At 32.2% G+C, this 25059-nt stretch overlaps 2 protein-coding genes and 2 long non-coding RNA genes across 5 annotated transcripts; 3 read left to right on the top strand and 1 right to left on the bottom strand.

Annotated features, from left to right (window-relative positions):
* Positions 1–11540: 11540 nt before the first annotated feature.
* LOC112698040 (uncharacterized) lies at positions 11541–11915 on the top strand. Its single transcript, XR_003151362.3, has 3 exons — positions 11541–11568; positions 11683–11769; positions 11853–11915. It is a non-coding gene; the product is annotated as an uncharacterized lncRNA (long non-coding RNA).
* A 4681-nt stretch (positions 11916–16596) lies between these two features.
* On the top strand, positions 16597–18210 carry LOC112695293 (dof zinc finger protein DOF2.5). 2 transcript variants are annotated; one of them, XM_025747574.3, is made up of 2 exons: positions 16597–16732; positions 17024–18210. In XM_025747574.3, exon 2 carries the CDS (start codon positions 17038–17040, stop codon positions 17836–17838), a length of 801 nt encoding a protein of 266 aa, XP_025603359.1. In that variant the 5' UTR covers positions 16597–16732; positions 17024–17037; the 3' UTR covers positions 17839–18210. The 2 variants fall into 2 exon arrangements, with proteins under 2 accessions (XP_025603359.1, XP_025603360.1); XM_025747575.3 differs by having other exon boundaries at positions 16705–16821.
* A 5284-nt stretch (positions 18211–23494) lies between these two features.
* On the bottom strand, positions 23495–24374 carry LOC112695292 (uncharacterized). Its single transcript, XM_025747572.3, has 3 exons — positions 24185–24374; positions 23957–24105; positions 23495–23866 (listed from the first exon to the last, which is right to left on the bottom strand). Exons 1-3 carry the CDS (start codon positions 24368–24370, stop codon positions 23728–23730), a joined length of 474 nt encoding a protein of 157 aa, XP_025603357.1. The 5' UTR covers positions 24371–24374; the 3' UTR covers positions 23495–23727.
* LOC140173556 (uncharacterized) lies at positions 23724–24938 on the top strand. Its single transcript, XR_011862788.1, has 2 exons — positions 23724–23862; positions 23948–24938. It is a non-coding gene; the product is annotated as an uncharacterized lncRNA (long non-coding RNA).
* The last annotated feature ends 121 nt before the right edge of the window (positions 24939–25059 follow it).

Genomic DNA, 25059 nt, shown 5'->3' with positions numbered 1-25059 from the left:
TTTATTCAAAAAATTTGTGATGAAAAATATAACAATAAAAAATATAATTATAAAAAATTAACAAAAACAATGAAAGAAAAAATAAAAAATAAATTATCCCTTGTTAGCGTTTTCGTATTCTTTTGTTAGGATGAACATAAAATAGTAAAATACACTAATTTAATATTTTTGGACACATTGTTTCTATTTATGTCTTCTCTACCAAATACAATTTTATGTTTCAGTGTCCTATGATGTTGTGAGCACAATGATTGAGGTATCTAAAAAATTCGTGACCGTCCTTGATGCTATATTATTGTTTGGTCTCTCTCATCTTTTAGGTAATTTAGATATCAATGTGTTGGGCAGTATTGGATTTTCCATACATACAACACACTTTCCCCCTTATTCATTTAAGAAAATGATGATGTTATAAGGCAGTTAGATAGAGGAATGACAGATAGAGTGACTGGTGCATGCATGCTTCATGCAAATAATTCAGCTCACAATCATCCCAACCAAATAAAACAAAAGAAAAGATAAATTATTTCAGAGGGAATAATTTTATTCATTTATTGAAATAAGTAATTTTATTTATCAAATTAATATATATAATTCATAGTTCGTATTATCGTAATAATTCAGTAAATAATTTCTAATAAAAATTATAAAGATAGGCTATTTTATGAAGAAGAATTTGATATTTACTTTAAGAAGAATGCCCTCTTTTTAATTTTATATTTTTGTTCACTATAAAAAATTAAGTTACATTTCTGTTTTTTCTGTTAGACCAAGTGAATTGCTTCCCTAGTAAATTGCATAAGAAGTTAAGAACTCTCATACAACTGCATCAAAATGATCAAATAAATCTAATACAAACTGGCCACCACACAAAAAAAAAAAATCCTCTCATACAAACCAGACATGTAAAGTGAATGAGACCTAGAAACAGATCCACCACAAAATGAAAAGGGAAAACTTTGTTTTTATTGAAGCATGGAGACAAACCCATCTTTTAGAAGCCCAAAAGCACAAAAACCCGCCCGCTATCAAATGCTACCCTCTTCAAATTACCAAAAAAAAAAAAATGCTACCTCTTCAAGACCCAAGAGGGGGAAGTAAATGCACGGAAAGATATGGTTGAAATATATATATATATATAAGTGTAATTATTAGTACGCTATGCACTGATAAGATTGAAATTATAATTTTAAATTTTTTTAAAATTAATTTGAATTATAATAATTTGATTAATAAAAAATAACATGTTATCCATTGTTTTTTTTAATCTAGTGTTAATTGGATTAACTCTAAAATAGTTATTAATCGATTTTAATAATCTACTTTCTTTAATAATCTGATAATTTTTCAAGACTCAAAAAGTTATTGACAAAAAGATGTATGATAAATTACAAAGAATTTTTTCTCGGTACATAATTTTTATATTCTTCTATTTTGTTTTTTAATTATTCTTATACTTTGATATTTAAAAACATAAAAAAAATAAGCATATTCATTTTTTTTACTATTTGTAGGAAAATAAATGTCTCTTTAAATTTAGATCTATATTTTTATCTATCACTTAAAAAAGCTAAAAAGAAATATGAATATTCAGGACATTTAAGCGTAATTTTTCTTTTATAAATAACTAACATGTATTTTGGTTTATATATACTCTTTTTGAATAAGGATAATATTATTACCATCAATTTTTGAACTATGTTTTATTTTGTGATAAGATAGATATATTTTTGTTGTGTGTTTTTATAATTTAGTATTTTAAAGATCTTTTATAGTAATTTTAATTTTATCAAAATATGATATAAATAAGACCACGTCAATATTGAAATGATAAAAAAATACTTAACTAACAAATTTGAAAGGTGAATAATATATTAACAAAAGAAATAAAATTAATTTCTTAAAAATAATAAAAAAAAGTAACTGAACAGATACGATAGTGCTTATTGAGTCGCTAGTATATATAGGATTGGTTTGGTAAAATTTTTCGAAGAACAAACACCTCGTTTTGCGTTTGGTAAATAAAAAAGCTCGATTTATACTCGTAGCTTTTAAAAGTTAGGGTACTTTTGAAAGTACATAAGGGAGAACTTTTCAAAATTCGTTTGTACTTATAAAAATTAAAAAGTCTAATATAATATTATATATTAATTAATAAAATAAAACCAAATACACTTATTGTTGCGTGTACTTGTTAAAAACTACTTTTAATTTAATTAATCAAATACATATGTTACAACTTTTAAAATTTATCTTTTAAAAGTTAGTTTTTATAAATTACTTTTAAAAAATAAAAACTTTACCAAATTAAATCATAGTCCAATCTTTATCGTCCAAAAATAAAATAAAACCAACCCAAAGAAATAATCCAATTTTTAGACCTGAATTCGAATCCGATTCATTCGAGAAGAAGTTACATCCTAAAGATTGCATTAGCCCGTTATCAACCCAAAAGTAAAAAAATAGGGGTAAGTACGATTTTGGTCCCTAAAGTTTAGTGCCAGAATCGAAATCGTCCTTTTTATATTTTTGCATTTAAAATCATCTTTAACATTTTTTTTTCGTAATAAAATCGTCTTTTTTAATTAATTTTTTGTTTTATTCCTAAACTACCTCTATTCCTATTTTAATGATAAAAATTATAAAATTAAAAAAAAAAAGAAAACGCGTAAAAACGCGTTGGGGGGTGGGAGAAGAAAAGGGTATACGAAGGGGGAGGGGAGGGGAGGGGAGGGGAGGGGAAGAGGGGGAGGGGCAAGGGGGAAGGGAAGCCGCGCGCCGTCCCGCCGCCGCCTTGCCGTCCTTCGGCACCACACCGCACCACCACCTTCTTCTTCTTCTTCTTCTTTGTGCTTTGAATTTCTGAGGAACCACCATCTGCTTCTTTGTTGATTTGTTACTTTCTGTTTCTACTTGTTAAATTTGTGCTTGAATTTATTGATTTTCTCTTTCTGCTTCTCTGTGTGGAGGTGGAGGTGGGGGTGGGGTTGGGGGAATGGGAGACGGGAGGGGGAGGGGACGCGGGGTGGGGGTAGAGGGAAGGGAAGACACGCGGGGTGGGGGTGGGGGAAAGGGGAGACGGGGAGGGGAGGGGACGTCAGGGTGAGGGTTGGGGTTGGGGTGGGGGTGGCGGGAAGGGGAGGCGGGGAGGAGGAGGGGGTGAGGGAAAGGGAAGGGATGAAGGGGAGACCGAAGGTGGGGGGTGGGAGTGAGGGAGGGGGAGGGAGGAAAGGGAGACCGGGGGTGGGGGTGAGGGGAAGGGGAGACCGGAAGGGGGAGGGGGAGGAAGGGGGAGGGGAAGGGAAAGGGGGGAAGGGTATTTTTGTCCAAAAATAATAAAAAGGACGATTTTATTATGAAAAAAAAACGTTAAGGACGATTTTAAATGCAAAAATACAAGAGGGACGATTTCGATTCTGACACTAAACTTTAGGAACCAAAATCGTACTTACCCCTAAAAAATATTAGAGAGTCATTAGAATTTAGAGTGATTATTCGACCTCGATTCTTGATTTTTTTTTCGAAGGACAACGAAGTCTCTGATAAAAAAATATTCTTTTCAGCTTTCGATATTTAATTTGTTGAGACTCGTTAGTTCTGCTGTCAATGATTTCTTTTCAGAACATACTTATGTAACACATTAATCACTAATATATCCTCTATTTAATTTTTATAAGCAAGACCAATTTAAAATCACTAATATTTCTTAGTTTTACTCAATAAATTTAGCTAATATATTTAAAAAAGATAATAAAAAATAAAAATAAAAACTAAACGGCCTTGACAATTATCCTTAAAAGACAACGAGATTCCCAACAAAAAAGAATTTGTTAATTTTAGCTGGTATTTAATGGATAAATCAACAGCTTAACATGCCATATAGGCTTATTCCGTTCAAACAGAAAGAAAATATTGATAGAGGGGGTAATCAGTCTCGTAAAAATAAAAATTAGGAGCTGCAAAGGTTTTTTTTTTTTATTAAGGGCCTTGCTGTCTTTCGAGATAATTGCTAGGGATCGTTTAAGATTTTTTTTCTCTTGAATTTATTATTTTTGGCCATCATTTTTAGTCATTAATTTAATTCTTATAGCTTAATAATCTAACAATATATTTTAGCTCACACTTTTAAATATTGATAATTAATTAATAGTCAAAATAATAAATTCTTATGACTTTTTAACCTTCTTTCTAGAAAAATATTAACCACTTAATTAAAATAAAGATCAATTAATTGAGATTCAATAATTATTGTAACATTAGTCATTATCTTGCTCTCATAATTTTTTTTGGGTGTCTATAGCTCGGATTTTTTTTAAATAAATAAAATAAATATATTATTTACAAAAACAAACGATTTGCAATATTTTTACGAAATTGCATCATATTACTTATTTCATTTACAGTGTAAACAAAATAATTATGAACGTATTTTGTTTACACTGTAAACAAAATAAGATTGAAAACGTGGCGGCCGTATGAAGTTTGCACATATGTTGTGCAACGACTTTATTTCGTTTACAATGCAAATAAAATACGTTTATAATTATTTCGTTTACACTGTAAATGATATAAGGTCAGAAACGCCTGTATATAAGAGTTTTTACAGCACAACCAAATGCTAGAAACTGTTCATTTCTTTCACTTTTCTCCTACTTTACCCTTCTTTGATAAACTCTACGAGTCACTTAAAGATTATGGCGTGCACCGATCAGCGCGATGTAGACATTAATAGGCTGAACGACACGTGGCACTTTGTTGGAGCAGAGGACTTTTAAGTTGGTCTTGCTATTCGTTTAGTGTTTATAATAAACATGAAACATATTGCCATAGTGTGGGTACCTTAATAGAAGTAGTGTGCAGTAGATATTAGGTCTAGTAATATATTGTTCTAAGTGGTTTGAACGACCCGATAGGATGTTAGGATAACATTGACATGGATTTGGTAGGTAAAACTTTGACCTGTTCAATGTATGATAGTGACTACTTCTTCTAAACCTTTTTCTTTCGTAAATTAGCCATAATGTCTAATAGTAGTAGATATTTGGTTGTATGCGTGTATCCCAATTGCCTTATGAGAAATGGTGATAATGGATCGTTGTTGAGTATGAGAATCTTGTGTTGTTGCATACACAACGAGTTGCCTCATTGTTGGAGTCGAAGAGTCTGATATTGAATAACATTGCCGGTAGTGGGAGAAAAGAGGTCGGACGGGTAGGGTATAGGCTGCTAGCAACGATGGAAAATTGAGTTTTTCGGTTTTGTCTGTTTTGACTACAGGGCAACGAGCATGTGCGGTTGATGTTTGACATCCATGGGAGAATCATGGCCGAACAAGTGATGGAGATTTCTGCGGAGGTTGGTGATGTTGGTGGCGGTGGATCTGGGCATTCGGACTTTGTGCAGGATGATCCACCTCTCGCACTACCACCGATCCACGTTGCTAGTCCGTTGGATGACATGGACATTGACGGTGAGAAATCCGACGAGGACTATGTTGCGAATAGCAACGACAGCGATTCATTAAAAGATGATAACGAGGAGGAGTTCGTGCTAAAGACTCTGGTGGAGCCATCACATTAGTATCTTCTGCTGGCCACGCACCCATCAATTCATCTTTTTATAACTGCGAAAAATTTGTCGTAACATATTTCGTTTATACTGTAAACATCATAATATTCCACGTATTTCGTTTACAGTGTAAACAAAATAAACACGCCTTAGCATGTCAGTCTTGCTTCATTTAAAGTGTAAACAAAATACATTCATAATTATTTTGTTTACACTGTAAACAAAATAAGTAATACAATGCAATTTTATAAAAATACTGCAAATTATTTATTTTCGTAAATAATATTTATTTTAAAAAAATCCCTCTTGCTCTCATAATTTATTTAAATTTTATTTGGTTGAACTTATTATTTTTAATTATTAGTTGATTAATAATATTTAAAAGTATTGATTAAAAAAAATTATGCTAGATTATTGGACTAAAGATACGGAACTATTCCACCAACAGTAATCTCTCTAGTAAATCTCCATAATAATTCCTGAGATTTGGGTCGTTACCCAATGTGATCCCTGAGATTCCAATTGCACCATTGTAATCCTCCAGATACGGCTCCGGGTACCATAATAGTCCCTGAACAGTTTTTCGGTGATGAGTCATGATCGTCGATCTGATGTATCACAAAGATGCCACGTTGGAGAGCCAAAACGTTGGCGTTTTGGGTTGGCGCCCCAACTTGGCAAAAACGTCGTCGTTTGGCATAAAATAAAAATATGAAACGCGCTTCATAAAAAACACGCCATCTCTTCACTTGTCTTCTCCACTTTCACCCTCTGTCTTCTTCTTTTCTTCTTCTTTTTCCTTCTCTCTTTCCATTAGTGAGGTTGAAATTCTTACACTCAGAAGATATCAAAATCAAGTTTTACTTTATCGTTCGTTTCCTCCTGCGTCAGAAACAAGAGGTAATGCATTTGTAAAGGTAATTTTTTTATTCTTTTTTTGCAATGCATGATGATTTTTGTATATGCTTGTATTGTGAGTATGGTTGGAATTATGATTTTTTTTATTCTGTTACTATGGTTCTAGGGTTTGATTAGGTTGCATGAGATGCTCTGTTTGAAAATAATGCTCTGTTACTTTCTTAGGGTTCCACTGGTGAGGTTGAAATTCTTGCACTCAGAAGACATCAAAATCAAGTTTCACTTCATCATTTGTTTTCTCCTGTGTCAGAAACAAGAGGTTCTGCCATTTGTAAAGGTAATTTTTTTATTCTTTTTTTGCAATGCATGATGATTTTTGTATATGCTTGTGTTGTGAGTGTGGTTGGAATTTTGGTTTTTTTTCTATTACTATGGTTCTATGGTTTGATTAGGTTGGGGTTTCATGAGAAGCTCTGTTTGATTATGATCATACTCTGTTTGAAAATAATGTTCTGTTTCATGGTCATGAGTGTTCTATTTGATAAAACTCTTATCTGTTGATAAAACTCTATTTCGAGCATAGAGCATCACTACCAAAGGTTTTGGAGGGAAATACACAACAGAAAAAGAATTCTCCAAGATTAACACAACCATTACCCCCATGGAGCATGTATATGTTTTGCTGTAAAGTCCTCCCTTTTGAGACAACTTCGTTTAACATGCTCATATTAGTTGGCTGCCATTTGTGTTATGAGACTAACTGTGTTAAGTTGAGCCATTATCTTAATACAATTATCTTTTAAGTTTGAACCATTATCTTAATTCAGTGCTGGCTGATTTTCAATCACTTATGCTACCTTCTTTAGCATATTACTGTTTTAATTAATTGAGTTATCCAAGTTTACATTCCATCAACAAACACCATTCAACAGTTTCTAATACCATAATCATGTTATCATTTTTTACATATTGTTCATTCAATGAATACAAGATACACACCACCAACTCTTTTAACTCAGCCTTTACAATATAGGATAACAATTAACACAATCAATACATACACAACTAACACCAACAATTGGTTAACCAATTTTTGATTCCGGACATCTTCTTCTAATCTCCCAAGCCTCCAATCAAAGTTCATCTTCACTTCATGATTATCTCCATAAGATTTTGGTTTCTCAACTGGTTCATCCTGTCCAGTATCTGCCCACACAAAAAGCCCACACCATCTCTTTTCACTTGTCTGTAATCAAGCAAACATTTAACATGCTCAAACTTCAGGAAAGAAGAACAAGAGAAGAATAGTCAGGTAGGTAGGAGCAATCATAACAACACAAGTAATACTGATAACTCACATTATAATTGGGACAACCAAAAAATGATTTATTTGGGTTTGAATCTGTCCCAGACCACCTGAGAACTGGCCGGCAGCCGCAATCGCACCATTCCGATACCCCAGATCTTCTGCTCCTGCTTTGCGTTCTCGTTCGATGGCCATTGCACGGTGAACTAATAGAGCTTCCGGCTCTAGTGCTTCCACCACCCATCATGGATATTCACTTCCAACTTTAGGAACAACAGCAACAACAAGAATGGAAAAATAACGATGAAGAAGAAGAAGAAATTAACTTACTGAACATTTGGGAATTTAGGGTTAAATATAGAGGGAGGGACCACATTGGGTATAAATTGAAACTTTGCCAGCTCAACTAACCGTTGACATCATCCAGTGTGGCAAAATGAGGCCACGTCAGCGTCTTGCTGATGACTCATTACCGGAAAACTGTCCAAGGACTATTATGGCGTCCAGAGCCGTATTTAGAGGATTACACACTACAAGAAAAATACCCATTCAGCCACACTTTTTTTAAGCTACATTTGAAAAGCGTAGCCTATTCTATGAATAGGCTACGCTTTTTTCCGTGTTGCCTTTTTATATGAGAAAAGGATACACAATTGTGGCATCATTTAAAAAGTGTAGCCTTAGGTATTTTAGAAATCACTTATAAAGCGTAGCCATAGGTTGATATCTATAGATTCACTTTTCGTATCAAAGGAGACGCTTTTAAAGAATAGCCTATTTATTAAGTTTTGGGTGCATTTTAAAAGTGATGCCTAATGTGTCTAGAGTAAAAAATTAGACACTTGGTAAATTTTTTCCCTCTCCTCTTAACTTTTTCTCGGTGTAAAGCACACACTGTAAGCTAACACTTGGTGAAAATTTTCATTCCCTTTAAAGCTCAGAATTGAAGTCACCTTCTCAGTAGAGAAGAAAACCCTCCTGCACTCCTGCACCGCGAGAAGGAAACCCTGCCTCCTGCACCGCGCGAAGAGCTTGAAGCCTCACCTTCGCGAAGATCATCGCACCCCAGTCCCCACTCACCACTCAGCGCCACACCGATGTGAAGATCGTGAAGCTCACACCATCGTGAACCCTCCTGCACTGATCGTCGCGCGCCGCCCATACCACTGTCGTGAACCCTCCTGCACTGATCTCCGCACCACTCATGACTTCGCCACTCACCGTCACCTGCGCCCTCCTGCATTGATCGTCAGCTGTGCCCTCACCATCGTCATCTCTGTGCTCATCTCGTCCTCTCTGCGCTCACATCGTCGAGAAGGTATTCTATAGATTTCCGTTTGGTTCTGAAATTTGGGTGGTTTAGAGTTCCAATTTTAGGGTTTTTAATTTGGGGTTTTGGTATAATAATCTGGTTTATATGCAATTGTGAAATGTGAATTGATGAACAAGCCATGTATTGTTGATGAATATGCATACTATTTATTTATTTCCATCCGCGTCTACTTGTTCTTCTTACCTCTGCGCATTCTGGTTCCTTTCTCCTTTGAATCTGCTGCTGCTTGTGCAATCTGATGATGAGCATTTTTTTTGAATGGTTGAGTATATGGATAAATTTATTGCTTTAATCACTAGGTGCTGTGTTAAGGAAGAAACAAATTTTTTTCTGCAACCCAGCATGTTTAAGGAGAGTCGCAAGCTTCTACTACTGTCTCTGGACGAGAAATCCACAAGCTATTGTTAGGGAGGTCTAGAAGATGATGGAGGCATAGGATGCCAAATGCTGACAGGTAAATTCGGAGATGAACTACATAGATATGGGGAGTAAGCTTCGCTTCTGCATTAGTGTGCCAGATACCTTGGCATGGCTTGTTTTGTTGCTATGCCCAACGATTTTTATTATTTAATTAGCAGAGTATAGAAGTTGAGACCCTGTTCTGGTTATATTACTATCTTATCTGTCGACTGATATTTGCATCACTTTACTAGCTTCTTTTAGCTTTTCGAATTAATTGTTTTAAAAGGCAATGCAATTTCATGGCGCTCACTGCCTCCTTGATTTCTAGGTTTAGCATATCAATGTCATTATTATTTTAGATCACATAGGTTTGGACTGGTTGGCTGTCATTAGATCACAGAAAGTGGTCAACTGAATAGGGTATTTACTGAAATTATTTTTGTGATAGAAAAGAATTTCAAATTTGTTTGGGGCAATATGCAAAAGAGAAGGTTGTTACTTGTTAGTGGATTAGCAACTTATTTGGCAGGTGAAAATATCCTGGTAGCTTTCTCATGTAATTTCACCTGAAATTCGAATGAGTTCTATTGCACTTTGCTACTTGCAGGGTGGGATTGTTTCGGCTATGACATTATATATGTGAATACTTCTTGGGGTAAGCCTTTCAACATCCTTTTTGACTTTTTACAATGACTTGATGTTTTTAAAACTTTTGGAACTAAGTCTGTTTTTTTATTAGATCACTTGTGTTAACAGGAAAAATCAATTAGTATTGTATATCACAGCCTGCTTTTCAACATATTTCTTGTCATGTTGTTTCTTCGAAAGCTTTTTAAGAAAGGTGGGGGCCTGAAAGTACTTAAGGTGTTTTGGATGCTAATTTTTAGTTTTGTTTGTAACCCGGTTTTCGTAAGCACCTGCTCCCCTCTAAATTCTTCAACTTGAATACCCTTTTTTTCCTATTTATTGCTTATTTTAAATTTTATTTGTGATTTCATACGTATATGTATATGCAGGATGCTGAAGTGAGGCAGAAGAAGCTTTAGTGTTATACTGATATTGACAGGTTGGTGTTCACTTTGTATAATCAAATTTATAAAAATATTACCAGAATAGAAAATATTTAGTTGTCAAGTAAAAGTGGAAGGTGATGTTTTGGTATCTGTTGTATATTAATTCATATGATATTGTAATGAAGCACAATTGCTTCGAATTTTAGTGCTATTCTGAGATTGACATGTGCAATTTGGTTTCTTTGTTTTAGGTTAAGGGTTTCCATACTATAGAATAGGTAAATACTATAACTCATGTGCCAGATACTTTGGACTTATAGTGGTTGTCTTACTATGCGAAGCTTAGTTTTACATTAATGTGTGTGTGTATAAATTCTATAACTCGTGCCAGATACTTTGGACTTATAGTGGCTGTCTTACTATGCGAAGCTTATAGTTTTATATTAATGTGTGTGTACTTGTGTTGACTTTATTTGAAACAGTGAAGACTGGTCCTAACAGTTTATGGATTACTATTTATTTTTTAATTTATGCAGATCTGCAATTGGATTCAAGTTGGATAGTCTTTTAAAGCTTACTGACACTTGTGCTTCTAACAATAAGATGACACTGATGCACTATCTTTGCAAGGTATAATAACAATTGCACTATTTTTGACCTCTGCTTAAGGTCAGGTAAATAATTATTGTTCTGATTAGGGATTTTGATGATTGGAACTTTTGATTAGGGGTTTTGATTATTGTTACTTGATGTATATATCTCCTCACTGTTATAAATTTCTTCATTGATAATATTTTAAGTTTTTGCTTTCTTATCATCTTGTACTTTGTTCAAGAGTTGTTGCAGATCAAATAGCCGAGGTTCTCAACTTTTTTGGGTGAGTAAGTTCAAGCTTAATCTGTAATTGATTTCCATTTAATGACATAAAGAAAATTAGTTTACACCAATTTCCATTAGACTTTGAATATTGGCAGTTGTTCGTTTTGAGAAGGCAATCTGACCCCGACGACATTCTTTTTTTCTGCAGTCTTAGTGCAGTAATGTGCATAGGAGTAGCTGTCGGGGCTTACATTCTTACCTTATTTGCTGTAAGTTATTATGTTGGTGCTATACAGCCTCTCCCCTTTTTAAATTACATTAGAGTTTCAATAATGGATCGTTCAATTTTTCTAATATTTTTATGTGTTTACTGTTTACAATAGATGAAGTATAGACAACGTGTACTTGGTTTGATACTTGTTTCACCTCTATGCAAAGAACCATCTTGGACTGAGTGGTTGTGCAACAAGGTTCTTTTTCTATCCCTAAAACACTATCTTGTCTTGTAAAAGTAAATGTTACTTCTTTCTTGTGATTTTGGTAACATATGCAGGTCATGTCAAATTTACTCTATTTTTGTGGCATGTGCGGGGTGGCAAAGGAAATGTTGCTGAAGTGGTACTATAGCAAGGTATACTTTGTGCATCCAAATTCCCTCTTTCTACTTCCATTTAGTTAGGTTGAGTTATTTGTTTTTATTTATGGTGATAGGACATTCGAAGTGGTGCTCAATTCCCAGAGTCAGATATAGTTAAAGCTTGCCGAAGGGTTAGTGAATATTTTTTGTTGTTGTACAACAACTCTATTATTTCTGCTTCATTAGTGCTTCTGATCACTCTTGCTGGTTTCATTTGTGAATTTAGTTTATTATGCATATTATTTTTTATTATAAGGCATATTATGTCCAAACTGGTAGGAGAGAGTGAAAGCAATCTGAGGAAAGCATTTGAAGAGGCTGAAAAGAATGCACCATCCATCATCTTCATTGATGAAATTGATTCTATTGCACCCAAGAGGGAGAAGACACATGGTGAAGTTGAAAGGAGGATTGTTTCACAGCTTTTGACTCTTATAGATGGATTGAAATCTCGTGCTCATGTTATCGTTATTGGAGCTACCAATCACCCAAACAGCATTGACCCAGCATTGAGAAGGTTCGGTAGATTTTATAGGAAAATTGATATTGGTGTTCCTGATGAAGTTGGTCGACTTGAAGTTCTTCGTATACACACTAAAAACATGAAGCTCTCTGATGATGTAAGTTTCATTGTCTCTTAACTTTGTTGGTGTCTATACACTCTACCAGGTTGGACATGCCATGTTGTGGCTCTGGTTGTAGGTTGTTCATTAATTCTTTAATGTTCTTAAATTTTCTGTTGCTTAACTCTAGCGCCGCTATCCTAAAGTAGTGAAGAGTATATTTGAGATGTATGAATTTTCTGTTTCTTAAATAATAGTGAAGAGTATATTTGAGATGTATGAATTTTTACAGTTAACTTTATTCTAGTACTTTTGGATCAATATTATAGATATATTTTAGTTAGAGATAATTTTTATTATATAAAGAAATTATTTAGTACAATTATGTACTTATTTTATTTTGTAATATTCAACTCATTTAAATAAAAATGCAGAATTATTATACATGTAATCATATTAACTATTATGTTGTATTAATAATTATTAGATAATTATATATATACACAGAAAAAAAAGACCTAAGGCTACACTTATATACAGTAGCTATAGTATACAAAAAAAAATAAACGAGACCTAAGGCTACACTTATATACAGTAGCTATAGTATACAAAAAAAAAAGAGGGACCTAAGGCTACACTTATAAAAAGTAGCTATGGTATACAATGTGGCTACGCTTTACAAATGATGCAGTAGCGTTGAAAAGCGTAGTCTATTCTGAAAAAATGAAAGCTGAAAATCGTAGCCTTTGGTTCTGGACAGCATCACTTGAAAAGCGTAGCCTATTCCCAAACGTCAAAAGCGTAGCCCTTGGTGCAGAAAAGCGTAGCCTTTGAGAATAAGCAACGGCCGAATAGGAATCACCCCAAAAAGCGAGCCGTAGCCCAAAAAGTGTAGCCGTAGCCTAAGGCATCATTTTTTTTCACTTTTGGCTACACTTTTCAAGTGTACCTGAATGGGTGTTTTTCTTGTAGTGACAATGGTGCAATTGGAATCTCAGGAACCACATTAAGTAACGACCCGAATCACAGAGACCATTATGGGTATTTACTCGTAATCTCTCTTATACAAACTCTTTTTCATTGTCATGTTCGAAAGAACCACTTTGGTTACATAGTAAAACACCAATAGTCTCGCTACTGATTTTAGCTGGTCTCGCAAACACACAAATCTTGAGAAACACCAAGTATACATATTTCAAAGTGTGGGTCGCCAGGGTAGGGCTACATGCACACAAGTATTCCATCATCAGGATCTCAAAGTCTTCCCTATTGAAATAAATGTACCAATCAACTGAATGGAGTATATGAACATTGAAATAATAATAATAATAAAGAATTGGCATGGCTTGCGTTCATCACATACCAGCCACCAGGTAAGTGACTGTCTCTCTCAAAGATATTGACATAATATCTTTTAATTTGACAGGGCTTGTTGTAGCTAGCTAGTAAGAATCGTGCACATTATATATTCCTCTAATGCCATGACTTTAGCAACAACAAATTAATTAAATAATTGAATAGTACACTCTTGGTGGAAGAGGTTTTATTCCCAAAAGGCATTTGTTTCTAAGAATAAGATAAGAAAAGATACTAATAATAAAATATAATAGGACAAGATATTGATAGATAAAGACATAAAATTTTATGTTCTTGTATTCTATTTAGTGATAAACTAAAACAAATTATAAAAATTTAATTTATTTCTATTTTTTTCATTTAAAAAATTTGAGATGAAAAATATAATAATAAAAAATATAATTATGAAAAATTAACAAAAATAATGAAAAAAAAAATAAAAAATATAAGTTGTGTTCTTTGTTAGTGTTTCCGTGTGTCAAGATGGACACAAAATACAATTTTAGTTTCAGTGTTTCTGTTTTAATGTCTTATCTCTATAAACAAACGCAGTCAGTGTCTTGTAAACAAACGCAACCAAAGTTAACGCATACACCTACATACATACATTAGTGATTACTGATTAGTCTATGGATTTTAATTTGATGCGTATCAAAAATTCAATATTAGTCAATGATGATGGCCAATAGCATGCACGTATATGCAAATCTTCTCTAATTCACTACTCCTTACCATTCGCTTTTGTTTGGAGAATCAATCAACGCTTTCTGTGTCAGGGTAATACATAATACTACCATAAGTTGCAGTTATACTGTATTATATATGTTTTGTTTTATTGGAAATTAAAGCATCAGGAATATTATCTGTGATGGCAGAACTTCCATTGCTAACTGAGGATTCGTAATATTGGGTTTGTATGGTTTGTAAAAAATAAAATAAAGTAAAAGTAATTGAAGGCAATAGGCGTCCCCATCACAACCAAAAGGGTACCCAATTGAACAAGATTTCACTAATTAATTATGATTAATTTCAATTGAATAATAGTATTTAAAGATTGAAGGATCTTTTTCTTTTTCTTTTTTCCATCCCATCCGCGCACTATTTGGGACCCATGGTGGCCTCTTTTTGTCGCCTCTTGTCGGCTATATTGACACCCACTTTTTTATGTATTTGAAAAACCTCTCTTACCCTTTAATTTAATTAATTTGTTCTTTGCTATGAATATCATGATCCATCGATGCTGCATAAAGCAACGCTGTATCTCATTTTAGGATGCAAAATTATTTCTTCTCTTGACTAAATTAATATGTTTTGGTAATATATCAGCTCACGAGAGGTACAATCAATCAAATTAAAATTTTTTTCTAGCAAAAATAAATAAAGTTTATATTTCCGTTTAAATTTAATACTACAATTTTCTTAATAGACAAGTATTGTTTTGCAAAACATGCGAAAATATAATTATGGAATGATGATGTGAGCGAATTCATGTATTGCTTTCTGATTAGTTCAAGCTTAAGCACATTGCTTAATTCCAAAACATTCCAAAAAACACACCCATTTCCTCACGTTTTAAGTCCAGATTAATTGACTTACTATTCAATATTGATCATGATTTTCTCATTCATGACGAGTTGTACATACAGTATGCATAATGATGCATTGAATCCGTAGCGTTTCACTCTTCAAATTAAGCACCTTCTTATTTTAGACCATATTTGTTATAATTATCTACGATTAAAGGATCATGTCATTTATAATCACTAATCAACTTGTGTTTATGAGAATTTTAAAATAGTAATAAGTGATTTTATAAAACAACTTAATTATCTATGTAACTCTGCATGACTAAATACTTATTATATATAAAAACAGTAATGCTAAAATGATAAAAAAAAATTATCTTATTTAATATTTATTAATTTTTTATTAATAATTAATAAATAATAAATAAAATAAATTTTAGTTGTTTTTGGTTTTTTTTTGTTAACAAATATTTTTGATATAAAAATTTCACTAACCATATACAGAAATAAAATAAAATAAAATAAAATAAATTCATAAAATGAGATCATCCAATTATCAAGTAATTAACCGTTAAAGTTACATTACTTGGTGCGCTCGTCTAATGCAGTTGGTTGCAATTGAGTTGTGGTTTCAGTACGTTTCATCTTAGATGAAAACTCAAGTGCAGTTGATTTCACGTAAAATTGATAACTAGGAGCTATTAGATGATTTGACTAATTTAACTAAATTTTTATGTAACAGCTCTCAGCTATTAATTTCACGTGAAGTCGACTGCACCTGATTTTTTACCCTTTATCTTATTATGAGTGATCAACCATGAAATAAAGCTTTTCCAAATTTCCAAAACATAGAATGTTTACAAGTTATTGCATAAATAGATAAAGGTAAAAAATGAAGACGACCGATCATGATAGGAGAGAATCCAATTTGATAACTTTGCAAGAAATTAAAACCCTAATATGTTAAAGCATCATGGAGAATGAAAGGAATAATGGAAAACATGGATCTGTGTATGTTAGTTACATAAAAGAATATATATAGGTTTGTGATGAATGGTCGTTGATTAGAGAAGAAAAAGATGGTTTGACAAAAGAAAGTAGATATAGCAAAGAAAGAGAAACCCACTCATTATTCCACCACGTAAATTAAAACAAAAGCAAAAGAGAAATCAAATCAAATTAATTAATTACTGCAAGGTTAATAGTCAAAAGAGACAGACACATTTCTCTTCTTCTTTTGTGATACTTTTTCTCTTTGTATCATTCATAAAGTAAAGCCAACAGATAAAGCCAACCCACAAACCAACTAAAACATTCTTTCTTACACTAAGGACCAGCCACCAGCTTCAAGGTCACTTCTCTCTCTCTCTTATTGCTTTCCTCTTTCTTTTTCTTCTATGTTCTGAGATTAGGTTTAATAATGAAAATCTTAGATTAATGGTATGTATCAAGTTAATTAATTGGACTTGAGAGGAGTTATTATTAGTATCTTTAATTTGTTCAACTTTGGATTTATATAATTTTCCACCATCTTCTCTCTCTTTCTACAAAAGGAAGTTTACACTACTTTTCTTTTTCCTTTGCTCATGTGATCTATAATTGTGAAAAAGAAGATTATTTTTATTTGTTGTTAATATGTTAGGAGGTTGAAGAAGCATGGAAGGAATATCTGGGAATTCTTCATGCACAGCAAGGCCAGTGTTGGAGAAGAAAGCAAGGCCACAAGAGCAATTGAACTGTCCAAGGTGCAATTCAACCAACACAAAGTTTTGTTACTATAACAATTATAGCCTCACTCAGCCCAGGTACTTCTGCAAGACTTGCAGAAGGTACTGGACTGAGGGAGGCTCTCTTCGCAACGTCCCTGTTGGTGGCGGTTCAAGGAAGAATAAGAAGATCATCTCATCATCAGCTTCTTCTTCTTCATCTTCTCTATCGTCATCTTCTGTACCAAAGGTTCCAGATTTGAACCCACCACAAAACCCTAATAATAAAATGATGCAAGGAGGAGGGTATGATCTCAATTTAGCTTTTCCAGCTATGGACAACTTTCATCATCATGCTTTGTCTGCATATGTTGAGATTCCGAAACTCGAAACCGGAGGAGGAGGAGGAGGAGGTGATGGATCTTCTTCTACTGCTGCTGCTGCTGTTGCTGCTCCAAGTTCTCTATCAGCGATTGAGTTGCTAAGGTCTTCTGGGATGGCTGCTCCTTATGTCCATTCTTCATTGATGCCAAATTCAAATGCTCTTTACCCTTCTGGGTTTCCCATGCAAGAGATTAAGCCCAGTCTTGGGTTTTCTTTGGTTGATGGTGGGCAAGTAGAGAATAATGATAATCATAATAATGGGAGGCTTCTGTTCCCTTTTGGAGTTGACCAAAACAACAAACAACAAGCTGGGAACAATTCAACTGGGTATTGGACTGGTATTATTGGTGAAGGCTCATCATGGTAATTAGTTATTAATTAAGAAGAAAATTAATGATGACAATCATGCAATGCATTCATCTCATCTTCTTAATTATATATAATCTGCTTGAAATTGTTCAGAGAGAAGCTAACACAGTAGTAGGATAATATATATGGTTATTATTAATTACTTGCTCTTAATTTGTATACATTTGCTATTTCAACAATGTGAGCGTTTTACTCTTGGTTTGTTTTTCCTTTCTTGAAATGTTTTTACATAGAGAGATAGATAGATAGATAGATAGAAGAATAGCTGAATATAGGTCATGCTTTAATTTGCCCCAGGACATGCAACTTGTATTCATGAATTCTTCTGTCAGAAGTAGATCAATCAACTTTATTCATGTATGCTTTCAAAGATTTGGTCCAAATGACTTTTGAGTTTTGATCATGATTAAGGAAAAGACTCCGATATATATTAATTATTCAAGTTTAATTATTATTATTATTTTGGTTGAGTGGTTTGTGCGCTAGCTAGCTCCCTCTCTATGGTTACTATTTCTATCTATCTGTGCAAAAATTAGTGGGTTTGTCAGCTTTGTTATCTAAATTATCCCATCGGATCAAGATTCTTTCCAACCATGAAAGCACTTTGGTGGAATTATTCGGTTGAAAATTAGGAAAAGAAGAAAAACAACGCATGTTTTAATTAATTTGCTCATGTCCGCAACAATTAATGGCGGGCTTAAATTGTGGATCACATTATTGCAAGCATTAATTATAAAACTCAAATTGACAACAAAGTTCTGTTACATAAATCACATAATTGATTAATCACAATACATATCAAAATAAACCAAAATATTTGGTAACTATAGAAAATCAGTCAAAAATAGTCATAATTTATTTTATTTAACATTTATTTATGGTTGTGACAATTAATTTATCGCTCTAGCATTACCCCAAAATAAAAGCGGATTAAATTACGTACCTGCCCCAACCAAACACAAACCTAATACAATGGACGACCACTTTGAAGGATTTGTATTATTTTAATAGGAAGAGAGAGGCATGAGTCACGACACAGATCCTCAATTCCACGAGTGATCGATGATGTTCCGCTTTTAATTATGGCATGTGCAAAGACTCTCTCAAGAGCACACCCTTCTTTCGGTATTTAAGTGGGACCCTCTAAACATTCTCTTGGCCCAAGTGGAAATCATTTCCATCATTTAGGTCAATGCCTTCACATGTCCATCATCAATTAACTATTATTATTTCAATCGCGAGACAAAAACTAACACCTTTACTCATATATGCTAATCTTAATGTGTGTATGTATATATGTAATAATGCCTTTCTTCCCTTCATTCGGGCCTGGTCTGTACGAATATCTTTGAAAATCAAAGTGTTCTTTCCACTTTAATTATTAATTTCTTTAATTACTACCAACAGCTCTATGTTGAAACTCATATAATTTGTTGTTGCTTTAATTTGCAAGTTCGTGAATATAATAGTTTTCCTGATGAGTGGGGCATTTGTGCCTGCTTAAGTTTCGTCCTTTTGTCATTTCTTTTGCTGAAAATATTGTTTCTTCATTTTTCTTTGACTATCTGTTTCTCATGAAAAGATAGATATTTTTTGCCGAGTACTGAAATGGTTAAATAGCTCATCACTTGTCTGGAATTCCTTCACTTTGGTATTTACTATTTACGATTATATATATATATATATATATATATATATATATATATATGGCCCAACAAGTTAAAGAAAGAAAGAAGGCTAGAGCCAACTAGCTATAGTTTAAATGACATAGTCTTTTCATACTCACTTAAGAAGTCGTGAGTTCGAGTGTCTCTGTATTCGATAAAAAAAAAAAAAACTAGAAATAAAAGAGAAACAACCCTATGTACCCTCCTCACAAGTCACAATGCAACTTCATATCTAGCAAGATCCCATTGTTGACCAAAATAATTACAAAGATAAGACCAATTTAATTTGAATGAGGGATGAACAAATTAAAGAGCTGGAGTGGCGCGCGCCCATTTGGAGGCTCAGATGGAATCCACAGTATTTGCTTATGAATAATGCCCCGCTGCTAAATTTGATTGTTGATATGTTATTAATTTGTATGCTTTTTTTTTTTCAATTAATTCTATAGAAATTCAATAATAATAAATAAATAAATAAGTGAGAACAATGACAAACTAGCCACTTAGTCTTAATCTATATCTTGAATAATTTTGATAACCCTTAATATTTTTAAAACGAGTAATGTTAGAGAGTTAATTTTTCTTTCCAATCACACTAAGTGTATATTAAAATGAGCTATAAATATAAATATTTATTAAAATATAAATATATTTTAAAAATAAATCAAATAATATAAATTTATATACATATATATTAGTAATTGATTTTAGTATATAAATAAATAATAAATAATATTTTAAAACTTTTTTATATCTAATATCAACTAATTTTTTAAAAATTAATTTATTATATTTTAATTAGATCATAAATAGTAAATCATTAATTTAAATCCTATGTGATACATCTATTAAATTACTAATTTTATAATTAAAATTTGTTATATGTCACTTTTTCATTACAATTAAAATTAAATTTTTTTCTTTCTCCTTTTCTCTATCTCATTCCTTCACCCTTATCTAACTCTCTTATATATTATCAATGACTAATTAATAATTATAAATTGAACAACCAAAATATGTAACATGACATTTTTAATTGTAATTAAAATTAAAATTAAAATATTAAAATTAAAACTGAATACAACTATATTATATGAATAAAACTCTACATTCAAGTCATAACCCGAATCAAGTCCAAACAAGTATTTTAAATTCACGCGCGCACGTTTCGCTGCCGTCGCTTCTTTCCTAATGCTGCATCTTCTTCTTCTTTTTCTTTTTCATTATCTTTCTCTTTTGTTATCATCATCACCAACAATAATACCAACATTTTTTAACATCTTTATTCGTTCTGATTTTCTCTGATGTCATTATTAAATAATTTTATTTCATTTCTTAGTTTATTTGAGATTCATTTAGATCAAGAAATGAAGTTGATGTGTTTGTGTTGATGATTGAGTTTTTTTACTGTTTGTTCAAATCTAAACTAATTTCGATTCATTTGCGAATTAACTGAGATTCACTTGATGATAGTATTAAGTATTAACCAAATTTTGTATTCTTTAAGAAATTTCGTTTCATTTCTTAGTTTAATTTAGATTCATTTGGTTTCGTTTCGCTTGAATTTGTTGAACTTGTTCATGTGTAGTTGTTTAGTTAGTTTTTGTTCAAATATAAACTAATTTCGGTTCATTTGTGAATTAACTGATGTTCACTTGATGCTACTGTTAAGTATTGACTAAATTTTTTATTCCTTAAGAAATTTTGGTTCATTTTTTAGTTTAATTTAGGTTCATTTGGTTTCGTTTCACTTGAATTTGCTGAACGTGTTCATGTGTGGTTGTTTAGTTAGTTTTTGTTCAAATATGAACTAATTTTAGTTCATTTGTGAATTAACTGAGGTTCACTTGATGTTGTTGTTAAGTATTGACCAAATTTTTTATTCCTTACAAAATTTCAGTTCATTTCTTAGTTTAATTTAGGTTCATTTAGTTTCGTTTCGCTTGAATTTGCTGAACTTGTTCATGTGTGGTTGTTTAGTTCGTTAGTTTTTATTCAAATCTGAACTAATTTCGGTTCATTTGTGAATTAATTAAGGTTCACTTGATGCTGCTGTTAAGTATTGACAAAATTTTTTATTTCTTAAGAAATTTCGGTTAATTTTTTAGTTTAATTTAGGTTCATCTGGTTTCGTTTCACTTGAATTTGTTAAACTTGTTATTTTTTCAATAATTTTTTATAAAATATGTTTTTAATATTCTTAAAACATATATTAGCAAAATTTTATTAGGCATATATTATATTGATAATAGAAATACGGTATATATTAGTTGAGCAAAGACTTAATAATAAAAATATTACATTATAAGTTATAACTATAACTACATTTTTTTATCACACTAAGCTCCTGTCTAGAAAGATCCAGCATACTTTTAATTAATTTTTAAGTTATAAAAAGTCACTGTTAATATTTGACATTTTAAAATTAACTTGTAATTTTTTTAAAAAATATTTTAAATATTTATGAAAAAATAAAAAAATGACTTTTCTTCTTTTAAAAAATGTCTATTACTCCATTTTAAAATAAACACAAACTAAATTATAAATAAAAAGATAATTTTTTATGAATTAATTTTAATATAAATATTTATGTTTTAAGCTTCTTTTTCATAAGATTTTAATTAAATTATTTATCTAAAGTAGTCCGAAGTACTAAATAGAATCGGCTAAATACATTAGATAATGTTATTATATTTTATTATGTATGATGGTTAATATGAATATCATGAATATATTTTTTTTCAATCAATTTTTCAACTATAAACAAGCGTTGTTAAAAGTTTAAAATGTTTTTTTTTTCAAATTTTGTTATGTAACCAACAAGAATTTTATCAACTCTTGCTAACTCTTGTTTATAGCTGAAAGTTTAAAATGTTTCTTTTTTTTCAAATTTTGTTACATAACCAACAAGAATTTTATCAACTCTTGCCAACTCTTGTTTATAGCTGTGTTTAATGGAAGTATCTTTATGAATATATCTAATGAAAATATCTTCTTATGGTTGTGTCTAATAAAAATATCTTTGTGAATGTATTTTTTAAATGTCTCTTTATACATATATCTTCTAATAGAAATATCTTTGATATTAATTATTGTTAACAATAAATTTACAGATAGTATATTGTATCCTATACTTTTCCTTTTTATTTAGAATTTCAAGTTACAAAGTTCAGTTTATTGATAGATTCCAACAGCCTACAAAGGGCTGCGAACTGGAAAGTTGGGCTCAGGCAAGGAAATCGAAAGTGCATATATTTTTTGTTTCGTTGTTGTCACTATGCAATGCAAAAGTTTATCATACGCAAAGGGAGAAACAGAGAAAAAGTAGCAAAAAATGCAGAAGTCTTGTTGGATTTGGTGTTTATCTGCATATTCACTAAAAGTAATTTTAATCTGTTTAGTACAAAAGCAAGTACCAGTAGCGAAAAAATATATATATAGAATTGCGCGACCGGAGGAAAAGTGGAAAACCATCATTTGTATTTTCCCCCTTTGTCTTATATTTTATTGATTATTTAATTTTACTAGAAAAGAAGCTAATATAATAGGAGAATATTAAGTAAACAATGATTATTTTAAATAATATGAACAATCACCAATCAAATAAAAACACACTACACTTTCAAATTAATTATCTAAATCTTAATATTAAAATAACCATTCATACATCTAGTAAAATGAATATCCGATATATCTATTGTTCACATTGTTTAATATTTTCATTGTCTACCTATATACTTTTCCAATATAATATTATCAAGGTGAAGGACAAGGATTACCACACACAGAAAGAAGACAATATCAATATTATGTACAAAATTACATCAATATATCAGTTTTGTTATGCACTATGTTCCAGACTTAAGTACTAAAAATTCTAGCAACGCCTAAATGTAAAACCACATAGAATGTTGCTTACAAAGTTTGTTTCACACGTAAAAATAATCGTGTTAGAATTTTAAAGGGAAGTTTGATGGACGTGTTTCCTTTTCTTTACAAGGTGAAATTCAATATGTTATTGAGAAGTAACACAAGTTGAATTAAATTCAAATGACAAGATACACATACATAGTTTTGTGATGGAAATACAATTAGTTTGATCTAGTTGAATGGGCCAGGCGGCAGGCAGAGTGAGTAGTTGAGAAAAAAAAATAAAAAAGTGAAAAGATTTATTGGATTTTATACCTAAAAGGCAGCAAAACATTACAAGAAGAAGAGAGTCAGTTGTCAGAATTGATTCCGAAAATCCTGACCTTGTGCATATTGGGGGACTTGGCAATGAGGAGGACAATGACAGCCAGGGTGTTGAACAACAGCATGGGGTGTCGGTAGTCAGTTGTGTGGGACGCAATGAGGTACCTGATGAGCAAGCAAGCAATAAAATCAGTTACGTTATTATTGATTCAAAATTCAATAATCAAATCTCTCAACTGAATGCAGAGTACATACAGAACGACGGGGACAACAGTGAGGAACTTGCGGTTACGAGTGAGCTGTTTGCCGCTGTCAATCTGCTCCCACCACGTCAGCTGGTTGTAGATCCCTTGGTCCTCCGCGAACGGGGTTCCTTTCTTCCAGTGGAAGTAGTGATACGTAATCTATCAATCAATCAATCAATCAATCATGAATAAATCAAGAAACAAAGAAAGAAAGAACGAAAGGAATTGAATTACGGACGGCGAAATGGGCGAGGTTGATGATGGTCCAGGCGATGCCGGGGGTGCAGTGGAAGATGGAGAGGACGAGAAGCCATGCGAAGAAGATGATGAGGATGTAGCTGGTCCACACCCCTGGATACATGAACCACTCCGTGTTCCTGTTCAGATCCGCCGGTGGCACCGCCTTCACATACAGATTAGCCATCTCTCTCTCTCTCTCTCTGATTCAGATCAATCAATGATATTCTTCTTCTCTTGTTGGTTGCGGATTCAATTTCCAACCTACTAAATAAATTTTGTTCCATTTATTTCTATTTTATAGTTATTAAATAATTTATAAAAAGATAATATGTAATATCTCCCTTGCATGTCAACTCAAAACGACAATTTATTAACAAATAAATAAATGTTATATGTGGAAAAATGAAGATAACAGGTAACAGCAATAACAATCATTTGGACAATTTTAAGTTTTGGCTTCTTAAGACTAGTTTTATATTTACTTTAAATAAATAAAAGCTTATTAAAGAGTTGCAGTGCTGTTGAGAAACAGGTTTTAGGTGCTAACTAACACGTCGCCATCTTTATTTGTTACTAGATTGGATTGGATTGGCTAACAACAAAACTTTGCATCCATCAACAGATTTGGTTGGATCCCTTAAGGTTGTAACTATGTCCGAGTCTGACTTTCTTCGCCTCTATAAGTTTCTTCTTATGTGATTGATGATGACATTATATACTTCCCAAATGAGAAAAGCCTCATTCTATTTTCAATATGCGTATAGAGGATCTGGTTCTCAGTAATGAGATCGAAGAAAACAAAAAGTAAATTATCAGTAAGAATTTGCATTTCAAAACTGTTTCCACACTTCAAATAATGTGCCTAAACAAGAT

The sequence above is a fragment of the Arachis hypogaea genome, chromosome 6 (assembly GCF_003086295.3).
Source record: "Arachis hypogaea cultivar Tifrunner chromosome 6, arahy.Tifrunner.gnm2.J5K5, whole genome shotgun sequence".
In the NCBI taxonomy this organism is placed as follows: Eukaryota; Viridiplantae; Streptophyta; class Magnoliopsida; order Fabales; family Fabaceae; genus Arachis; species Arachis hypogaea.
Note: the sequence above shows the minus strand (reverse complement) of the source record. Positions and strands in the feature narration are given on the sequence as shown.

What these genes read in the sequence shown, in the direction of transcription:
- LOC112695293 (XM_025747574.3), top strand. Translation starts at nt 17,038, where the DNA reads ATGGAAGGAATATCTGGGAATTCTTCATGCACAGCAAGGCCAGTGTTG.
- LOC112695292 (XM_025747572.3), bottom strand. Translation starts at nt 24,370, where the DNA reads ATGGCTAATCTGTATGTGAAGGCGGTGCCACCGGCGGATCTGAACAGG. An exon ending in TCAACCTCGCCCATTTCGCC is followed by an intron (nt 24,106 to 24,184) that starts GTCCGTAATTCA and finishes ATTGATTGATAG; the next exon opens with ATTACGTATCACTACTTCCA. An exon ending in ACTGTTGTCCCCGTCGTTCT is followed by an intron (nt 23,867 to 23,956) that starts GTATGTACTCTG and finishes CTTGCTCATCAG; the next exon opens with GTACCTCATTGCGTCCCACA.